Below are 22359 nucleotides of genomic sequence, written 5' to 3' on the forward strand. Positions count from 1 at the left end.
GGACTTTGGAACTTTTGAAATTAATATAGCAAACCAGTAATAATAATAAGCTAAAAAATCTTATTCTGAGGCTGTGATTGAAAAGGAGTAAAAAATTAATATGCAGTCAGAATTCTACTCTGCATACCCGCTGATAGAAGCACAGAGATTCTTCTTGTCTTTCAAGGAAAACTTCTTAATGATTGTTTTATTTGGAACTGCTATCTGAGAGCCTTTTTTTACCTCAACTTAGGACATGCTGCTTTGTTTCTACTCAACACTGGTCATATTCAAATTCTGACAGAAGGCAGCTCAGCACTGTGCTTAATATTATCTAAAGAAAACAAGGAGAAAAATGTGCTAATCAGAAACAGTTAAGAACAATTTTAGGCAATATTGAGTTGAATGCAAGATACATTTACAGGATTTTTAAATTTTTAAAAATTATATTTTTAAGATCTATCTCACTATGAATACAAATCAGAAGACTGACTCAACTTTAAAATATCAGATTAAATTGACACATGCTTGTCACTAATGATAAGCTGGCAAGGTAACATACAAGTCCAGATTTTTGAAGGCTGTTATTTCTCTGCTGCTCAGGCACTGCAAAAGTATTCATGCAAGGAAAATATTCCTTTGAAGCTAGTGAGAGTCATTGCATGCATAAGCTGAACACACATGTATTTATTTCTCTGATCAGAGCCCAGATCAAGAGGAGGGGAAAGAAAGGTTCTGTTTGAAGCAAGCGTTTCTGTTAGTTCAGATGTGCTCATATGTGCTTACAAATTACTCTTGACTCATGATTCTATCAGGACAAGAGGGCATGGGCTTAAGCTGTGCCAGGGGAGGTTTAGGTTGGATATTAGAAAGAAGTTCTTTCCAGAGAGATGATCAGGCATTGGAATGGGCTGCCCAGAGAGGTGGTGGATTCTCCATCCCTGGAGGTTTTTAAGACAAGGCTGGATGTGGCACTGAGTGCCATGATCTCATAATCACAGTGGGGTTGGATCAAGGGTTGGACTTGATGATCTCGAAGGTCTCTTCCAACCCAGTTAATTCTATGATTCTATGATGATATTAACAGAAGTAGCATTTAATGCCAGCTAAGTTTGATAACTCCAGCAGTTCAGGTTGCTAAAAGATTAACTTATTACCATTTTGTGGAGGGAAGTTTGTCCTTTTTTCCTACCACCAGATCAAAACAACAAAAAACACAAACAAAAATAACCCAACAACAAAATAAAGGTCAGCAAATAAGTGGGGTATGTTTCTCAGTAGCATTAGAGGGAGGATGAAACAGCTTTGACTTTAGTCAGTGACTGCTGGTGAAAAAATGTCCAAGGAAACAGGAAAGGGAGTGTGCTGCTATATCTGTACATATGGTACAAATGATGATGTCATATCATCTAATGTCCCATTACCTAGATGTTGTCACCACCTGATCAATATGAAGCTGATGGTGCGTTTCAGTGCATTTTGGGTTTATTTAATATGATTAGCCTACTTCCTATTTCTAACCTAGAACCTGATAGATGGTTAGTTCTCTGAATATGATGCAAAACGTATAGAGACAAACATATTCTTTTATCTGAATTTAACCAAAAAGATAGTTCAGAGGATAGAATATTCTGGTTTTAGGATTTTGTTTGAAAATTATATGGGATATTTCACTAAAAAGTTACTCTATATTATGGTTATACAAATTTTAGCAAGTGAGACTGGGAAGACGTTATTGAAGAGAATGATGAAGAATCTTTATGAAGAAAATAGTAACAGTCTCAGTAGGCATTTTACTCTTTCCCTTTGGATTGTATCATCCATATTTTCTATGCAAATTTTTAAGTACTTTATAAGATTTTAGTTGCACAGTTAGCAAGAAACACATAAAAGGGTAGTTTATATGGTCAGCTGTAGTTTGTATATTAAGCAAGTGTGGAGAAAGGGTATTCATCTTGCCTATTTTAGATTTTCTTCAGAAGCATGTCCACTTGTTAGTCTTCCTTCTGGTTCTGGAGGGAGATGAGAGTAACATATTAATTTACATAGATAGATTAGACTCCTAAAACTAGGTGATGTGGAACTAAGAGTCGCATTCTGTAATCTGATGAAAAAACAGCTAGTCTGCCTTACTTCTTCCATCTGGAGGTTAAACCTGCACCTTTATACACCTTTACAGAGGTTTGTGTTGCCACAAACTAATGCTAACGTTCTTTTTCAGAATAGCTGCTATATCTATAGCCACTAAGCTAACGGATCTACAGCTTGGGGATTCCGTGGAAATCAGTAGGCTTATTACGAAAAAAGAAATGAAGCAAGCCAGGTAAGGAGATACATGCAGAAACATATCTGAAGCCCTTGTTCTTCACCTGAGGCATAGGTGACATGGAAAATGCATAATATGGTGATAAAAATGCCACCTGTAATATGAAGACTTCCTGTATAGCCTGACCCTCACTTTAACAATACTACTAAGAGAGTGTTTTGCATTTCCTTAGTGATTCATGTTTTTGCTTTCATCTAGAATGAGTTCTCTAACTGTCTGATTGGTTGTTATAATTATGGATAGAACAGTACAACTGTGGTGTAGAGTTTTCTTTCTACCCAGCCGATTCCTTGGAGTTCCTCTGGATTTTTTTTTTCCAGATTTCTGCACAGTACAACTTTTTGCTGTTATCTTCTGTTTCAGCATCCAGCATTCCTTTTTGGGTTATTTTTCTCCTAGTCATCATCTTAGTATTTATAATATTTTTCTGTTATCCTTTTTAGATATTTTTATGTTTGTATTTCAATTTGATTGGTGCTTCAGTGTTCTCATCCTGACTGACACTGAAAATCTGGTTTTAAGTCACAAAAACACTTCTGACTTAAATTTGGTGATTTTCTGTTTCTCCTGATGTCTCTCAGGATTGGAATAGCTTGTCTTTTCACTTTTAGTATGATTTAGTTATGAAATTGTCAACTTTCTCCAACGTCCTTCTGTCAAAAACTTGACTTACTGAAGGCCTTGCCATTGAAGTCCTTAATCTTTGGATTTAGTTTATTTCTATTACCATGTCTCCTTTTTAATATTGAATGTGATTATTCTGAGTCAGTCTGTTGTGTGTTAAAATATAATGTTCCTTTTTATTGTGTGAAGTCAAAATAGTGACATTTCTCAGCAGTTGCTTTATGACTTCCTGAATCAAAAGTTAATGACAGCATACTTCAAGAGCTTTTCCTAGTCATTCTATTCTATTTGCTAGTCTATGAAATTGAGGCACATTATTACCACATCCTTTTAGATCTTTTTCTACATTGAAATAATTATCAATCTGAATGTATGAGCAAGATGATACATGGGAGCAGCTGCTCATCCCAGTCTTCAGCTTTGTTCTAGTTGGGACAGTGTCATACTTCAGAAGAAAGTGAGAGGAGAAAACCAGGCGAAAGAGGGAGAGCTGTACCAATTCCTGCATGCAACTTTAAAGAACATGATCGTAGTACTGTATAAGCATAATATAAGAAAGATACCAGTAAGAAATGGTGGGGTTTTTATTAGCGTATCCTATTTGTTTCAATTAATTGAACACTCAAAAATGTGCAATGTAAGCATTCATTTTTGTCTCTAGAATTACTGTAGAATAATCTCTGCTTTACATAGACTAAATTTCAATGACGTTCTATTTGCATCACAATGACAACCAGATACAAATGTACTCAACAATATGAAGGCAACTTCTCTGTCTCCCAAAAAAGTCACTGCTTAAAGAAAGCAACCATTTGGCAGTGTTAAAACTTGGTAAAGAGAATGGGGGTGCAGGATGGTAGAAGAATAGAGGGGTGACCTTTCAACTAGTGAAGCTGCAAGTCTGTATAACAGCTGTACACTTACCTTAGGGCAAGTAATGTCTCTGTTGGTGTCCCAGCCTTTGCAATGTCTAATATAAATTGTGTTGTAGTCATTGCCACTCATCTTTCTGTGTGGACAGACACTGCCCTTTCCTTCGACAGTTGAAATTACCAGAGATGACTTTTCTTTGTACAAATCTTCCCTAATACGGTATCTAAACTGTGGCAGGTAGCTTTTATTTAAGCACAGTTAGAGGAAGTATTTTCACTTCCACTTTCATCTACCAAATTCTGGGGCAGGGGAAAAAGTGATGGTGGTACATAAAATATTTAGTCTTAAATTTCTAGTTGTTGGACACTAGATTAGTAACTTTTGGATTGGAACCACCTTGGGGATATGTGTATGTTTGTGTGGAGGGGGAAGGAATGGGTGGAACCTCACAGAGGTGAGGTGGCATCATATCCCTCATGGCAGGCCCCTGGAGCCCACATGGGGAAGCCCCAGGATAGCTGTCAGTCACAAGCAGCCAGGGAAAACTATAACACATCACACTTCCCAGAGCCCCTAACCCAGCCTCAGATTGGCAGGGATGGGTGAGATCACTGCCTGTCACCATGGCCTGGAACCCCAGAGTGGCCAGTGGGTCAGAGACCCCATGAGGGGTGGAGGGAAGGAGGGGGGTGGGTGTGTGGCCATAGGGACCAGAGCAGATAAAAGCAGAGGCATATGGCTCTGCCATCTGGACATGTGAGAGCTGGTCTTCCACAGGGTTCCAATGGTAACTATACAATCTGTGTCTCCCTCTTTCTCCTTCTTTCTTCTTTCTCCCTCTTCTTTTCTTTCTTTGCTCCTTTCTTGATGCTTTAGGTAGCTTAAAGCTGGAGGGATTGGATTTTGACTCAAGTGTTGTGGATTAGTATGAGTGTTGTAGTGGGATGTTTTGTCTAGCTTGTGTGGTGCCCTTTTGAACTTTTGCCAAGTTCCCTTATTTTCTCCCCTAAATTATCAATAAAAGTACCTCTTGGGAACAAGTCTGTGACTTATTCTTTTGACGCTATCTCAAGGTATTAAAGAATCTTGTATATATTTTTTAAAGTAAAACTCCTGGCTGAGCCATGAGCTTGCAGTTCTGAGACCAGAGTGTTAACACTAGTTTATTGTCAGACTCCAGTATTTTCAAAATAACTTACAAATCTGCTTCACTCATTTACAATAACAGAATATTTTATGCAAAGTGTGCAGGGATTTTCATACCTTAGTTTTCTTATAACGGTTTGGGGTTTTTCTTGTGCCAAATTTGATCAGACCTAGAACAGCTTCTCTAAATTGCCCACGTTCCTCTTATAGTAGAGAAGAAAATAATTCTTCAAGGAAATGACTTTAAACAGTACTAAGGTGATCTTATAGGGCAAATATGTTAGCTTTCTTCTGTCCCCTTCAAGAAAACCATCACAAGTTCTGGATCCTGGAGCTATGTGTTTCCAAACTGAATGAAGCAATTTCCCCTGTAGCAATTATTATTTGTTTTTTAATTTAAGAAACTATTACCAACAGAATTAATTAACTTGTACAGTCTAGGGGGAAGAAGTTTGTAACTGCCACTGAAATTCTGGGCAGCTCCTGATTCTTCTCTGACATTTTAATCCCTCAAAATAAAATTATAAGGTACCTTTCAAAGATGAGACAAAAAACTGAAATTCATAACTCTACTGACATTAGGGATTCAGTTGAAATACTGATTTTTATGGTTCATCGTAATTGTCCATATGCAGATCTAACTTTCCTCCTTTTCCTGGCTGATAATTTTTTCTGATTCATAGGAATAAGTGACCTTGTGACCTCTTCCTTTGCTGATTTTCAGTCCTTCCTAGCATCCCATCAGTGCTCATACCAATTGCATTCTTTTCTCAAATGATAAAATTTATCAATAACATCTAATTCAGGAACTTTTTTTCTAAGTTTTTGTATGACTTTGTAATCGCTTTTCCTTTTCAAGACCTGCAAAAAGGGGTTGTGTAGTCAAAAATCTTTAATTGTTGCTTATTCATTTATTATTAGCTCTATTATCTGTTCTAATACAGTAAACTATTCTCACACACTCTTCTTACTTCTTTAGACTATGATGATATGACACCAAAAAAGCTACAGTTTGAAAAGTACGAATAGCAGCTGTGATTCTAATTCTATTTTTCTTTCATGATTTAGGTTGCAATGTGATGAAGAATGCTTAGCCCTTCAGAGGAACAGGTGGGCAATTAACTTGTTTGCTTTTGTTTTTTCCTGAGTATTAATCCAGGTTCTCAAAGATTATGCTATGCAGGAAAAATCCTTTCCTGCATGATCTAGAGAACAGATAAATGTGGAGATGATTCCTGTGTTCTAGGGATCTTTATTAAATGATCTGAGACCTTTCTAGAATATTCTAGTGAAAAGTTTTAAGCGAGTAGTTTGAAATGTACAGACCATATCTTTTGCAAGAGCTGTTTATTTATATTAGTAACCTGTAACTTTATTTTTCAATGGCAACGAGTGGAAGATTGGGGGGATTTATATGTCTATTTTTTTTTGCTTATGTTTTTGTTACATTTTGGGTTTTTTTCCTTTTATCCTCAAATTTAGACGTCTTGCTGAAGCTCTTGAAATAGATGATAATTCTGATCCTTTTAACATCCGTTCTTCTGGACCAAAGTACAGTGACATTTTAAAAGAAGATGCAAGGTATGTGTTCTAATGATGGCAGGTGTCATAGTTCAACAGTGTTGAGAGCAAGATGGAAAATGCAGAACAGTTCTGTTAACCCTTGTAAAAATAACAACCTTGGCAATAGATGGCAGTTGTAGCAAAGGAGGTGATGTGCACTTCTCAAGACCTCCAAAATGAGAAAGTGAGAAGTAAAAAGTGCCTGACAGGTTGCTTTGTTCTGTAACAGGACCAGATTTAGAATGGGAACATCATTTTTGAATGTTCTCGCTATGAATCAGTACCTGTACTTTCACATCTCTACTACTTTCACACAGAACCAACCTCGATCTCAGTGCTCCTTATAAACTTTTCAAAACAAAGACAAAAGTGGTGGCTAAGTAATAAAATACGCTCCTGTAGCCTGACATTATTTCTTTCCACCGGTCTCATTAATTTCTTCTTACTTCTTATATTTTAAAAATAAAGAAATGGAATTAATAAAATACTTGATGCAGTGTGACTGCAAAGAGTGATGCTAAACTGAAACATCTTAAAACGAGGCAATATGAAATCAAGCTAATATCAAAAGCATTACACCAATACATACAGTGCAATCTGGAGTGACAGGGATGGATCAGACACATCTTTAAAAAGATACTTAAATGATGTGTCATTTAAGTAGTTTTTACTCTTGTGTGTGTGTTTTTAGGCATGACATTAGTTTTTACTGGGTCTAAGTTTTTTAGAACATCTTAACCTTTTGTTCTTGGTTCAGTACCCTAATTCTGCGTAAATTTCATGGTTTTGTAAGGATGTTTTCTGCTTGAAAATCCTGTATTAAGTTTGCTGATGTGTTAAGTGGGGAAATTTTACATAAGTAGCCATACAGAATTTAGGCCTAAGTTACCTCTTCCTTTACTTACAACTGATGAGTCTACCGCAAAATAGGAGTTGAATGCTTTCATTGTGGAGCTACTGTTATATTAGTATTGGCACTTAAAAGTGCTATTTTATAAGGACTGTTCTCTTAAGTGTGAATAGACTTTACCTCTTCCAGAAAAACACAGCACACGTTTTCAATACTGCAAGAAAGTGAAAATCTTGCACTGTGTGTGTAGTCTCTTTGGAGTAAGGATTCTATTTTGTCTTTCTGCCAACCACTACTCATAGTGCAGTCATTCATGAACAGGACTGATGACCAGGGTCATACACTGTACTCCAAATGGTCAGATGTCTTGAAGTAGCCTTTAATGATTCCACACTCCTCTTCTTATTCTTTCAGTGATTTTACTTACATTTCCATTGTAGCCACTTTATACTGGTAATTCACAGTAAATAATACACCAAGGCTATTCTTACAGCTTTAGCACACAGCTAAAGTAAAAGATCTTGGAAGTCCTCAAGTCACTTACTTTGCACATGGCATTACTGGATTTCCTTTATCTAGTCTTTAGGAAAAATGAGTTTCTCCTGTATTAACAAAGCTCTCTTTACAAGAGCAGAAGTCTTCAGTTTGTAAAGCTATGGCTTTATGAACTTACTTCTTTGACTGCTCTTGATATTATCTCAGCAGTCTTGTAAAAGATCATAGAATCATAGAATCAGATGGGTTGGAAAGGACCTCTGAGATCATCAAGTCGAACCCTTGATCCACTACCACCACAGTTACTAGACTGTGGCCCTAAGTGCCACATCCAGTCTCTTCTTAAGGTGAATCCACTGCCTCCCTGGGCAGCCCATTCCAATGCCTGATTACCCTCTCTGTAAAGGATTTCTCCCTAATATCCAACCTAAACCTCCCCTGGCACAGCTTAAGACCATGCCCTCTTGTCTTACTGATAGTTGCCTCGGAGAAGAGACTGACCCTCACCTGGCTCCAATCTCCTTTCAGATAGTTGTAGAGAGTGATGAGGTCACTCCTGAGCCTCCTCTTCTCCAGACTAAACAACCCCAGCTCCCTCAGCGTCTCCTCATAGGACTTGTGCTCAAGTCCCTTCACCAGCCTCGTTGCTCTTCTCTGGACCTGCTCCAGCACCTCAATATCCTTCCTGAGCTGAGGAGCCGAGAACTGCACACAGCACTCCATGCTGTGGCCTCACCAGCGCTGAGCAGAGGGGAAGAATCACTTCCCTGCTCCTGATCCAGGCCAGGATGCCACTGGCCTTCTTGGCCACCTGGGCACACTGCTGGCTCATGTTCAGCTTCCTGTCGATCCAAACTCCCAGGTCCCTTTCCACCTGGCTGCTCTCCAGCCACTCTGTGCCCAGCCTGTAGCTGCTGCAGCGGCTTGTTGTGGCCAAAGTGCAGGACCTGGCACTTGGCCTTGTTGAACTTCATCCCACTGGAATCAGCCCAACTCTACAGTCCGCCCAGGTTCCTCTGCAGAGCCCTTCTGCTTTCCAGCTGATTGACACTTCCCCCCAGCTTGGTGTCATCTGCAAGTTTACTAATGATGAACTCAATCCACTCGTTTAAATTGTCAATAAAGCAGGATCCAGAAAGTGTATCTGTTACAGTATGTTTTTCAGGTGGCTCAGCATTCTGAATAAGTTTTGACAGATTAATTTATTCTTGCTTGAGCATGTCACTCCAATAATGCAAGAGTTCAGGGCTTGTTTTCTGCAGAGCCTAAGCGACACACCCATATATGGGATCTCAGAATGATTGAGAAATACAACAGCTACCTACCTGTACACTCAGGGTCTCTGCCTCAAGAAGGCAACAGCTACCAAAATCATTGGTAGAATGCTGTGATACTACCTTCTTTAGACAATTCATTGATCTGTGAAGCTGATACATTGTCAAGAGCTGAAAGAAATGTACATCTACAAATGAGGAAAACTTGAGAAAGCTGTGAGAAAACTCCTGATTTTGAATGTAATCTCTAATTACAGAACCCTAAAGCTCACAAGATGCAGTAGAACTCCAGGTAACAGGAAGAAGATAAGTGGAAGTGTGTCAAAATAACATCTCCTTTGTAGGACAGTAACAGGAGAAGGGGGCACAATGAGTAGTGATATCTGAGTTTTGAGATGTAACAAAAACTAATAGTTTTTGCAGTGGAATGTACCATACAAACTACATATAGCGGAGCCACGTGATTTAAAAGATCTAACCAAGCAAAGTAAAGAAACAATGAAAAAGGGAACTGAGGCAGCCAGCCAAGTTACTCTGTAACCAGGTGTATTGTCTTAAAGAAGTTTATAGGCAGTAACTTAGAACTTTGGGAGGCTCCAGACACAGACAACCATTAGAGACTCTCATTGAAGCCCCTCAGACACCTTACAAGGATATGTATATGTCCTAGTAAGTGTTGGGAAATGTCATGAATATGTAACAGGAATGCAGGGAATGAAAAATGAATAATCATGTAATGTTGACATATAAGCTGTAGTGAAGACACCCCTGTGTACACTCTGGCAAACTGATTCCCAGGGCACTTGGTGTGCTGTGATCATGCAGCACATCATAATAAAGAATGCCTACTTCTAAAATTAAAAAATTTGGTCTTAGAGGTTTCTTTTAAGAGCTGATTTTAGGCAACAATAGCATGGTAATGCTGCTGCATGCTGATCTTACTGATGTGTTGCCAGAATCTGACAAGCAGTCAAAAGAAAAGTCTCTACATCATATAGCTTTACATGGAGGAATCCGTCTTGTAATATGGAGATGACTGTACCGACACAACTGAGCACAGATCAGGGGGTACAGATCCACTGGCTGGACACCTCAGCACTGACCTTTATAAGAAGCTCCAGAAACAGACAGAGAGAGCAAGAAAATGCTCAAGTTGGTCCACTGACGTGAAGTTGGAGGAGAGACTGGCACAAGTATCAATGTCCAGTTGGACAAGGATGATGTTGAGGCTGCTATTTGATGAATTAAAACTATCGGAGAAAGAAAGGAAAACATCTGGAGTATCTGGCCACTTGGAGCTACACAGAAGAAAATTTTCTAATTTTGTCACTGGCTGTGCAAGACCCCATAGCAGCTGTATGGATTATGAAAATCTAAGATCAAATGGTTAAGTCTAGAAAGACACAGAAGGAGATAGGTCCTTAGTAGCTGCCATCTTAACCAGTCTTTCCAAGAGTTAACCCTCCACATGCCATTGCAGGCAATGAAGGAGGAGCCAAGTAGTCCTGCATGTGATCTGGTAACAGGAGCAGTGTACAGGTTTAGGGTTAGAGACAGCTTTCTTAAACGAGAACTGCATCCTAAAGGAAGGGACAGGGAGAGCAGCTTCTCAGGCGCATGACTGGAAAACTCCAAGCATGGGATGTCAGTCATTTAAAGGCAAAGTGACTGGCAAGTCTTGCAAGAATAAGAAGGGTTTTGGCAAAGGCAGCAAAGTTTGGGGAAAGCAAAAATATGCAACAAGAAATACAGTGAAAAACCAAGCAGTCAGGGGCATTCTTTCTAAGTTGTGTCCTTGAGAAGAACTGAAGTGACAGTAGCTTGCTCCTGCTTACATGCAATGCAGGAAGGTGGGAAGAAGCGTAATGTACACAATCTATAGACATTTCACAGAAAAATAGACTTTCATGTCCCACATTTCAGAATTTCAGTATATGCACTGTCAGATCATATGTGTTGTACTTCAGTCTTGACTATCTTGGAATTTCATGAAGCTGAGAGACATTCTAAGTATTTCTGGAAGAACTCTCAACTTGCTGATTTCTTCGGTGACTTCAGTTGATAACTCTTATTTCTATAGACTCCTAAAGGGCTTATTTTTTTGAATGTATCCCTCAGTTTGTGAACTGGTTCCTTAGTAGGCTTTTAAATATTACAAATCACATATTAGTGAACCCTCTTATTGTATTGTTGATTTCATTTTTTTCTTACCTCCCATGATCACTCCATCTTGAAATTTGAGTGTTTATGGCTGGCATTCAGTGTTGTATTTGCTTTCTGACCCCCTGGATCCGAAGGTATCCGTGGTTTTGGTTGGTTTGGTTTTTTTGTTGGTTTGGTTTGGTTTTTTTGTTTAGGTTTTTGTTGCTGTTTGTTTAGGGGTTTGTTTTGGTTTTGTGGGGCTTTTTTGTTTGTTTGTTTGTTTTATTTGTTGTTGTTGGGTCAGGTTTTTTTTTTTGGGTAGGTTTTTTTTTAACTTGAGATTACTGCTGTAATATTCTTTTCAAAGCCTCATACCACATGAGCTGACTCTCTATTTCACAGCCTAGGTGCTTGGAGGCTCCTTTCTTTTCAGCTCTACAAGTCCAGGTCCTTTTTGCAGTTCTCCCAGTGTAATACTTCTCTCTACTGAAGATCCAGGAGTTCTCATGCTATGTCTATGTACTGTTTCAAAACCTTGAAGGTTTTCCACTGATGGGCTGAGTCCCATCGTATCTGATCAAGTGATATTGGTAGCTGAGCTATTCAATGTTGTCATTTTGCATGTTTCTTTGAGACCTCTTGGTCTTTCGATGATACATTCACTTCAGCATCCAAAACTTCAGTAGAGCATCTACCTAAGATGGTTGTGCCTGCGTTGGTAGGCACTTCTTGACTGGTTAAATTCTGACATCATTCACAGAGTGGTATTGTTTTGGTATGGAATAATGCCTGTTTTTCTGAAGAATTATTATTTACTACTAACCAGCTTTGAGATATGAAATCTTCAGATTTTTTTTTACTCGTGGGGATAGTGCCCTAACAAATAACAACCTTACTTTTAGAGTTAGCTAACCTGCTTATTTAAGAACAGAGCACAAAACTTAACCTTGCATGAAAGACTTGAAGTACTGTGGTGAAGCTAGGTACAAAAAAATTAGTTCTAACAAATCCTAACAAATATCTTACATCAGGAACAATTTGATTCCCTGCAAGTAGCCTTCTGCTGCTTTTTGTGTTCTTATTAGTTTGTTATGCTAAGCGAGTTTGTTATGCTAAGCGAGATCAAAGTCAGTGAACCTTTCCTTTGTCTTGGAAAAGTCCACTCTGTTTACCCCATCCCCACTTCTGTGTCTCATCCTGTATTCTAATGAAGTGAATTGCCTTAATGACAAGTAATTTAAAAACTCTGAACTGGCAATTTAAAAATCTGCATTATCAATTTGAAATTGTAAAATTGTATTGTCAGACAGTAGAGCCATGTCATAGAATTTTATTCTGGGTTCTAATGGTTGAAGGAAAAATAATTGTTTTTGTAATAGTGATGACACACTAACATTATTTAATGTAATTGAAACTTCTCCTTCAGTCAATTGAGTTCTATAATTTTGTTCTTGTTGAAAAATAATGTTAGAAAAAAATTAAGATCTTGTATCTTTGTATGCTCTCTTGCCTTGTTAACCTAGAATGCTGTTCTTGCAGGAAGGATTTAAAATTTGTCAGTGACATTGAGAAGGAAATGAGAATGCTCGTGGAAGCTGTGAATAAGGTCAGTATTCAGATATTCTGTATGACTTACTCTAAGAAACAGTTCCATTTGGGAGGAGTTTGATATTACTACACTTTATTAATACTAATAGGTATGAGTTGACACTAGTTTTGTTTGGGCTCCAATGTAGTGCACAGTTTAATTGAAAAAAGAACAAAATTTTAGGAGACTTAGTAGTTCAGGAGCACTCTGGTGACAGACTTTGTTTAAAGATTCAAGCAGGGCTAGGCTTTAATACCTGAGTGGATTATCATTAATTTTTGGATCTTCATTAATAAAGTATTAATTGTCAAAGATAATGTTTAAAGGTTCAGATTTTGAGGAGGAAAGTCTAGGTTTTGATCCTTGTAGTTGAACTTGCTCACAAATTTTTTGATACCTTCCCGCATTTGCTAGTGTGTGAGGTTTTCCTCCTCTTCCTGTAAGGAGATTTGGATTCAACCAGAGTGTTTGGCAGACTTCAGTATGCCTAGAAAGACTGGTACCAGAGACATAATGATAGGTTTTTCGGTGGTATCACCTTCAGGTCTGTCAGGTTAGCATACTCCTGGCTTGCTGCTGCATCATGAAAGACCTAGTATGTTGTGGTTCAAAGAACAGTGTAAAGTACACTATCCTCACTTGCCTTTAGCTCAAGAAGGAGCTAACCTTCTGTAGAAAACATTAATTTCTTTCCCTGTAAACCCTGAAGACAGTTACTTAACTTTATTCCTTCAAAAAATTATGTATGATATTTCTTAAACAATCGTCATGCTTTGTGCATCTGTCTAATGTTCTTGCCCATTGTTTTTGACATTGGAATGAAAGTCTGAAAGCAGTCCCATCTGTTTGTAGTCATCACAGAACGGGTAAAGTTGAAAGGTACCACAGTGGGATAATTTAGTCCAGCCTGCCAGCTCAACAGGGTCATCCTAGAGCATATTGCATCGGGTTGCATCCAGACATTTCTTTAATATCTCCAGTGAGGGAGACTGCACAACCCATCTGGGCAACCTATTCAGGTGCTCAGTCACCTGCATATTAAAGAAGTTCTTCCTTACGTTCAGGTGGAACTTTCTGTGCATCAATTTCTGCCTGTTGCCTCTTTTCATATTGGTTGGCACTACCAAGAAGAGCCTGGCTCCATGCTCTTGACAGTCTCCTTTGAGATACTTACAGACAAAATAAGTAACAATAAATAAAATCTCCTCTGTTATCTTTTCTCGAGGTTAAACAGGCCCAGTTCTCTCAGCTTATCCTCTTGAGATGGTCCAGTCTGCTGTCATCCTTGTAGCTCTTTGCTGGACTCACTCCATAAGCTCCATGTGTCCCTTGTACTGAGGAGCCCAGAACTGGACACAGTATTCCTGGTGAGGCCTCACACCTGGGCTGAGTAAAGGGACATTATTACCTGACACAACCTGCTGGACACACTTTTCCTAGTGCACCTAATGCATACCACTGGCCCTGTGCTACAAGGGCATACTGCTGGCTCATTGTTGCCCCAAGTCCTTCTCCATAGAGCTGCTTTCCAGCAGGTCAGCCTGTACCAGTGCATGGGGTTATTCTTCCCCAGGTGCAGGGGGAGAAATACTGTACTTACCTTCGATGAATTTATTTTTGTGAAAGTCTGTCATGGGTTTTAGCAGCCGGAGGGGGCTATAGAGCGATTTCAGTTAGAAGCTACTAGAAGTTTCACTGTCCTATCCTATAAAGAAGTCAATGACAGCCAGCTCCAGGAGGAACTTGCTTGGTGATGGCCAAGGCTAAGCCAATGAAATGTGCTTTTGTGATAACATATTTAAGAACAGAGGAAGAGAAGCCTGTGGCGCAGAAGAAATTCCAGCCCAGAGAAGAGCAGAGGAGAACATGGGATAACAAGCAGACTCCAAGGTCAGAGCAGAAGGAGGGGGGAGGAGAGGTCCAGGGAGGCCTCCCTCTCCCCCTCCAGCAGGGGAAAGACTGAGAGCTGAGGCCCCTGCCGCCTGTGGAAGATTGTTGGGGTGCAGAGACTTTGCTTGCCTCACAAACATCTGTTGCCCTACACTTACCAGTATGTGCTCATCTAGCATAGCAGAATTGTTGTGAGTGATATGTGTAAGCAGAGCAGACAGGAAGCATGTATGCCTGTGTATGGCCAGGAATTCTGTTGTTTTTCAGAGCATGGAACCATCACCACTTTCTTAAAGTAAGCGTACTCATTTTCATAAATAGGTACAGAATCTATAGAATTCTTCATTCAAATGTTTGTTTGTATGCTGCAAGTGTCGTAACAGCTGGGAGGTTTATTACTGTTTATTGCAAAGTAAAGGTTATATCCTGTCAGCATGTGATTACCCCGAAGACCTAATGGAAATGGTTGACTAGTTTCAAATCCAGTTACTGTTTGTAACTTAGCAATTTTACAAACTAAGAGGAGACAAATATTAGCCCTCTATTTTCCCCAATAGCTGCAGTGTACCCCTGATGACTTGCTCTATTACATGTGGTAGTCCTTACACTAATTTAGGTGGTTGACCTTTTGTAAATCCACATTAATTATTGCCAGGGACCTTCTTTATGTACCTGAAAATGGATTTGAATTTTCAATTTGAATTGATCAGTCAGTAGTTCTTGGGCTTTGTTTTGTGTTTTTGTTTTTTTTTTTTTAATACAGTTGCAACAATTACCTTTCTCTAGTCACTGAGTTCCTACTCCATTCTTTACAGTAATCTTTCAGAGATGATGGAGAGTAGGACATCATCCTACTCTCTCAGTGCTCTTTTATGCACTGCCTAGAGTCTCAGGAACTTACATAGGTTGGGATTTCTCTAGAAATCCCTGACTCAAACTTATTCTACTGCTGGTCGTTCTTCTTCCCCTTGAACCTTCTCTGTAGATCCAAAGACCTAGAAGACCTTGTTGGTGATAACCAAGGCAAAAGCTGAAGCAGTGTCCTGAAGCACTGAGTGACTCATCCTCATACGTGTTTGTTGTTACAAATTGATCATTCCATTAAGGATGGGGTGACTGACTTTTTGTAGGGGGCCCTGCAGAGGGCCCTGTTTTTTTCGTTCTTTTAATATTTGTATAGTAATCAGTGTCAAATCAAGCATTATCAGTCTTTGTGAACTGAAATTAAAAGTAGAAATTTGGGTTTTTTATTTAATAAAGAATCTATTGATGCCATTATGTCAGGGATTTTGCAGATAAATAGCTTCTTGGGTAGAGGGAGGTGATTGATAAATTTGACACCTTTGTAGCTATCTGCAATATGTGCACTGCAAAGCCAGTCTGAAAAATAAAATTAGATATCATGCAAATTGGCAGATCATTCTGAAAAATAAAAATTCAGATAAAAATAATTTTGTATTCCTTCTTTGGGATATAAGTAGAATGACTATAATCAGGATTTGTATTTCAAACTTAAAAGATACCCCTGCTTGGGTGTATGTATACTTTGAGGTGATGGAAATAATAGAGAACATATAAGTTAATTTTTTAAATTAAATAAGTATTTTCAGATGAGCTTTCTGTAAATACTGAGGTCTTAGCAATTTGTGGTACTAATTATGTCATAGCAACAAAATTTTAGAGGTAAAAGCACTTCTTTTTTCTTGTTTTCTTTCCCCTGGCTTCCCTGAAGGAAAACTTCACCTTTTCTTTTTTTTATTTTCTTAACCTTTTCTCTTGAATTCAGGGCAAGCATACAAAGAAGAGTCATTGTTACCCGCCAATGAACAGAGATCACCGCAGAATCATCCATGAATTAGCTCAGGTTTATGGTATTGAAAGTGTGAGCTATGACAACGAACCAAAGCGCAATGTTGTTATTACTGCAGTGAAGTACGTAATTCGTTATTGCTTTCAAATCTTTTAAGCATAGTTTAAGTAATTGGATGTTTTTATCACTTACCAGAATGAGTTTATTTACAATGCAATTTGAAAAATGCACTAATTTCTAGTAGAAAATTTTTAAAGCGGTTTTTGAATTGATAGTTTAATGGGCTTCTATTTCTACTACTCAATTATATCTTCAGAGAAAAAAACACAATTAGAAGTAATAAAGCTAAGAAAATATTTTGCCAGGTTTTCCGTTCTCCTTTGTAGTAACTTTTTGTCATCAGCTAAATTTGATAGACGTATCGAAGAAAATATGTAAAAACGTTTTATAAAAACTAATTGATGGGTTGAGAAATCATACATAAAATTTACATCACCTTTGATAAAATCTGGTTATTGTAACATATTAATTCTCCATCTGTCTGAACCTACCACAGAGTATGCTACCGCTAGTTAATGGACAAAGAGGGAGCTGGAATTACTGCAAATTGAAGAGATTTTTAAGCAAAAATGGAAATATTTGGAGAAGACTCATGGAAGGCAGTTCATGTTAGAAAAGAAAAGGAAGGAAATATAGGGGGAAAGCAAGGTGATTGTACTGGAGACGTAGTATGGGACGGTTTCCAGTGTCAGGACTTTGTTGATTCTGCTCCTCACTCAACAGCATATTTAGTTTAGCACTGTCAGATTGTGATTCTTTGACAACCAGTTGTTTTTAACTGTAGTCATAAGAAACCTGTCACCCTCTGTGCTACTAGAGTGCCATGAACTGTTCCCGAACTTGTTCATTCGTTGGTAGCTTAGCTACAATCTTGATTTCTTCCAAGAGAGATGGAGCATCACTTTGATTTTACAATGTAAGATACTTTTTGTTTCAAGTACAGAAGATGAGAAAAGAGATCATACTTGAAAGAACTTACCTAAGAAAAATAAATAAATGGGTGTAGAAAATAATGAAGAGGATAAAATGCCAGAAAAAGGAGCAGGACAGATGACTATCCTTTAAAAGCAAAGGCATATCCTGCATCTTGAGAACGGGAAGCCCTCGTCTATGGTTTTAGAAGAGTTTACACTCTTGCTCCTTGCCTTGTGTTGTTCAGGGAATAGCATACTGCACAGAATGTACATGCTTCTGTTTCATCACTGCTACTCTTAAAAGACACTTGGTGGTCTACTAAGAATATTCTCCATCTGCATAGCAATATTTCTTCATGCAGTGGATTCATCCGAAGCTTCTTTTCAATTGTCTTTTTATTTGCCACTTCTTCTAGACAAAAAACATTGTAGCCTCAGACAAGTGGTAGGCCCAAGTTCCATGCTGATATTCTTGAGTATTTCACAACAGCTTCTCCAATTCCAGGAGCTAGTAATCACTGGAAAGTCATGTTTCATTCTGTTCTCAGCATTCTCTGTGGATTTCTATCATGAGTTCCTTCACGTATAAATAATGCAAAATAAATCAGGCTAAAAGACCATTCCTCCTCTTCACACTCCCCCATTGTGGCACTGAAATGGTAACATCACCATACAGGTAGGGCAGAGGAGTGAGAAGGTCTCCTTGGTGCTTAGAAAGCTTCTTCTAATCAGGCTTCTTCCTCTTCTGGATATCTAGGAGCAAATGCCATAAAACCTGCTTTGCCCTCAGGCCCTGCCTCCATCACCTTTAGAATCACTGCATTAGAATCACTGATGTACAGTATTGCCCATGTGTAACCATGGAGAATATTATTCCCAGTATTGATAATTAAGCTTGATCTGAATTACAGTTTTGGTGTCATTTGAAGTGTAAGACCCCTAGTGAATCCTTGCAAGTGCCCTTCTCTGTAATTCCCTCTTGGTCATCTTTGCAGTCTCCATCTTTTTAGCCATTGAAATACCACATTCTCTCTGAACTTGGTTTAGAGGTAATGTCCAGACTACTATGGTGAAAAGCGTAAAGCTTTCCTCTCCAAGCACACACATTTGTTGCACTGTTCTTGTCAGTGGTTTTTTGAAGTCTTTTACTCATATGAATGTCCTCTTTCTCCAAATAGCTCTGATTACAGAGCCTGTTAAAGGAGTGTCTGCTTGTTGTTATGTAGTGACCACTGTTTAAGCAGCTTGTATGGACTTGAGACATCCTGGAAGTGTTTTTGAGAGCAGTCATCCCTGTAAGACCCATCCTTTTCCTGTTCTTTCCAGGAAGATACAGATACAAAAGGGACTTTTCAATAAGGTGGCAGGGTCCCATATGGTTCTCACTGAGAAAGCCACATCCTGCCACAGTGACATTTGAGAGCCGTTTGCTTCATTATTCCACCCAAACTGTATCAATTTTTGGAGACATTTTTCACAAAAATCTGCTCTGTCTGAAAACTGATGGATCAATATTGCAAGACTACATGGAGTAAGTCTGGACAGATTAGTGGCAAAGAATTTTGTAGTAGTTCGTACCAAAACAGATCAGTGCTGATCCATCCTGTAGTTATGAAAATTAAACTTGCAGTCTTGAAGGAGAAGATAAATTTAATCCTGATTTCCACAATTCAGTTTTATACAACAGGCCATCCTGTCAGCACTAGCAGTGCCTTAAAATCAATGGATAGTTTATGTTATTACTTTCCCTGTACTGCTGTTAAAAATTTTTCATCTCAATTTTGTTGCTTGAGGCAGGCAGTTGGTTTTTTTCCTTACTTGAGAATAGTTTAAGAAAATGAAGAATGGCAACTTTCATATCAAAATGTCCAAAGTACTTGCAGACCCTATTGGTTTCATATCCACTGTTCTGTTACAACTGATGCTAGATAGCCATGGCAGGTTAGGAAGAGTCTGCTTTCTTTCTTATTTATGGTAATTAATTAGACAAAGTGGCTTTTTCCCCATTGTACATCTCTTTAATTGAATTCAGTTGTTTGGGTTTTTTCCACATGAGCTAAATGTGGATGACTGTTTAATCTTTTTTTTTTTTTTTTTTAAACCAATCAGTTCACAGAATTTTAGGGAAATTGTAGTCAAGTCTAATTTTGTCCCATGTGTCACCAAGGTATACAGGAAGTGGTATACATTTTTCTGGAGTGTGAGTTGATGGATCTTTGTCTCTAAAACCTCTGTCATTTCCTGGATAAACAGTCTGTTGTGTATCTCTTCTGCTTTTTATTGGAGGGATGCTAAATTTTGTCAAAGCTAAAACAGGTTTAGGCCTTGATGTGACCAAAGCAAATTTGTTTCCATGCTCATCTCTAACTGTCCACAAGGCTTTGATCCCTCCTAATTCTTAAAGGTTTATTATATTAATCTTCTGCATTCTGGGAAAACTTAACTTTAGAGCAAAGCTCATGATTTACTTTCTTGAAATGCAGGAACATCCTCTTTTTTTCAGTAAGTTTTTTTTTTATAGCTAATTGTAAAAATTAGTGCACATGTATTCTTCCAAGTGTTCTGTTTTCCTGCATTCCAGAGCTCTCACTTATTTTCTTTTTTTTTTTACTATACAAGTGAGGTTTAATCTGATGTTTTAGAGTAAGGACAGACACCTTGGAGAAGGGCTTTCTAGCCTTTCTTTTTTTTGCTTATTTACTGCCAGGCAATTTGCTTTCCATGTTTTTGCACATCACAGTTTATAAAAATGAAAGAAGACAGCAATATATTCTTCCATCTACCTTTGTCCTCCTGTTCATCTTGTAGGAATTCATTGAGTAAGAATGTAATGTAATTACTAATGTAATTAGTAAGAATGTAATGTAATTAGTAAACACAAAGAATTTCATGGTCTGGAGGAGTTTATTTAAAAGTGCATTAATGAAGTAAATAAGGAGGAAACATTATTTAATGCTTGACACAGAATCACAGAATCATTGAGGTTGGGAAAAGACCTTTAAGATCGTTGAGTCAATTGTACTACCAAGTCTACTACTAGACCATGTCCCTAAACACCATGCCTACACATCTAAACACTTCCAGGGATGGTGACTCAACCACTTCCCCGGGCACCATGTTCCAGTGCTTGGCAACTCTTTTGGGGAAGAAGTTTTTCCTAATACCCAATATAAACCATTCTGATAGAAATAGGAAAGCAGTTCAGTTTAGTGTACCAAGAAGTAGTTTGGTCTGAAAATATCAGTAGCACGAGTTTAGAGGAAAATGCAAAAGTATAAGAAATGGAGCTTTACAAAGTTTAGGATTTTTGATTTATTCAGCTTATCTGCCCCCAGAAAAGATGAAGAAGAAACTGTGACTGGGAAAGGTGCTGATAGTGGAAGCTCTTTCAGTCTTGCAGTAAATTGTAACAGTCAAATAAAGCAAGTTTACTCTTGAAAGTCTCTCATGAATTTAGAGGAAATTTTAAGACATCTCCACAACCTAATAGAGATATAGTGTGTTTGGTAATTATTTGGGTTTTTCTAAATGAAATGCCTTTTTGGAACAATCTTCCTAGGACTACTTTTTTTTCCTGGGTGTTGGGGGTTGTTTGTTTTCAGATTTTTTTAATATCCTTTCTCTCTCTCCAGCGAGTTCAGCCTTTGGCACAAACTGCCAACTGAAGCTGACCGTGATTCACAGCCAGTATATGTCTAAAGCATATAACTGGTAAAGTACACTGTCCTCCTATACTGGAGAAAATACTGCCCTGCAACCATAGCCTTACAGTGACCCTTGCACTGCAGACGGGACAAGCACAAACTGGATGCTTCATTGTTTGGTGGCAATCACAATCATAATAGATTGTAACTAGTGTGGAGGATAGAAAGATCTGATTTTTTTCTTTCCCCTCTCTAATGCAGAATGTTTTTTCTCAGATCTGGTTCACCTGGACTAGCTGACAAGGAAGAGGCAGTGTTGCTGCACTGTTCCTGGGAGAGTGCTGCTTAGCAGGGCTTTGCAGTGATCAACAGGTTTTTACATGACTTACTGCCAGAGTCTGAGAAGGTGCTTCCAAACATTAGATAACATGTTGTGAAGATTTAGTGAACTGTGGTCTCGTGATGCTGAGTTAAGCTTTTAAGTTGTTCCTTCTGATTTTTTATCTTTTTCTCTGAAAGAACAGATATATGTTGCCCTAGAGTTTAAGTACTGCATTTTTGATATTTTAATAGTTGATCATTTTGTGCATTTCATAGGAGAAAGGAGTTGTACACTTCATATGCAGAAAAGGAGTCTGAGTACCAGTGCTCAGATCTAGTAAGCTGCTTCTGCATCTTGTGAGAGGAAGAGGAGGGGCAGACACTGATCTCTTCTCTTTGGTGACCAGTGACAGGACTCGAGGGTTGTGCCAGGGGAGGTTAAGGTTAGATATTAGAAAAAGTTTCTTCACCCAGAGGGTGGTTGGGCACTGGAACAGGCTCCTCAGGGAAGGGGTCACAGCACCAAGCCTGACAGCATTCAAGAAGCATTTGGGCAATAATCTCAGGCACATGCTATGACTCCTGGGGATGGTCCTGTGCAGGGCTAAGAGTTGGATCCTTGTAGGTCCCTTCCAACTCAGCATATTCTGTGATTCTGTGAAGGGACATTTAGAGTACTGGATATCTTCTTCTTGGTAATGAAAATGTACTTTGTGCACTGTTAGTCTCCATGGTTGGAAAGTTAAATATTTGAATAAATTATTTAAGTATACAGGTATGAACTCTGACAGCAAAACTGCTGCTTACAAATATTACTCTTTCCCAACTTCTTAATGAATATAATTTCCTATTGAATTAAA

General features: G+C 38.5%; 1 protein-coding gene across 2 annotated transcripts in view; it reads left to right on the forward strand.

Moving 5' to 3' along the window:
• The window catches only part of NFX1 (nuclear transcription factor, X-box binding 1), a 63336-nt gene that overhangs the window by 35703 nt on the left and 5274 nt on the right, over window positions 1-22359 (forward strand). For both annotated transcript variants that reach the window (XM_050310700.1, XM_050310690.1), the window contains exons 18-22: window positions 2201-2302; window positions 6017-6058; window positions 6431-6529; window positions 12812-12878; window positions 16537-16682. In XM_050310700.1, coding sequence (XP_050166657.1) covers window positions 2201-2302; window positions 6017-6058; window positions 6431-6529; window positions 12812-12878; window positions 16537-16682 — 456 coding nt within the window. The remainder of the gene's footprint in view (window positions 1-2200; window positions 2303-6016; window positions 6059-6430; window positions 6530-12811; window positions 12879-16536; window positions 16683-22359) is intronic.

The sequence above is a fragment of the Myiozetetes cayanensis genome, unplaced genomic scaffold (assembly GCF_022539395.1).
Source record: "Myiozetetes cayanensis isolate MyiCay16 unplaced genomic scaffold, myiCay2020 scf1, whole genome shotgun sequence".
In the NCBI taxonomy this organism is placed as follows: Eukaryota; Metazoa; Chordata; class Aves; order Passeriformes; family Tyrannidae; genus Myiozetetes; species Myiozetetes cayanensis.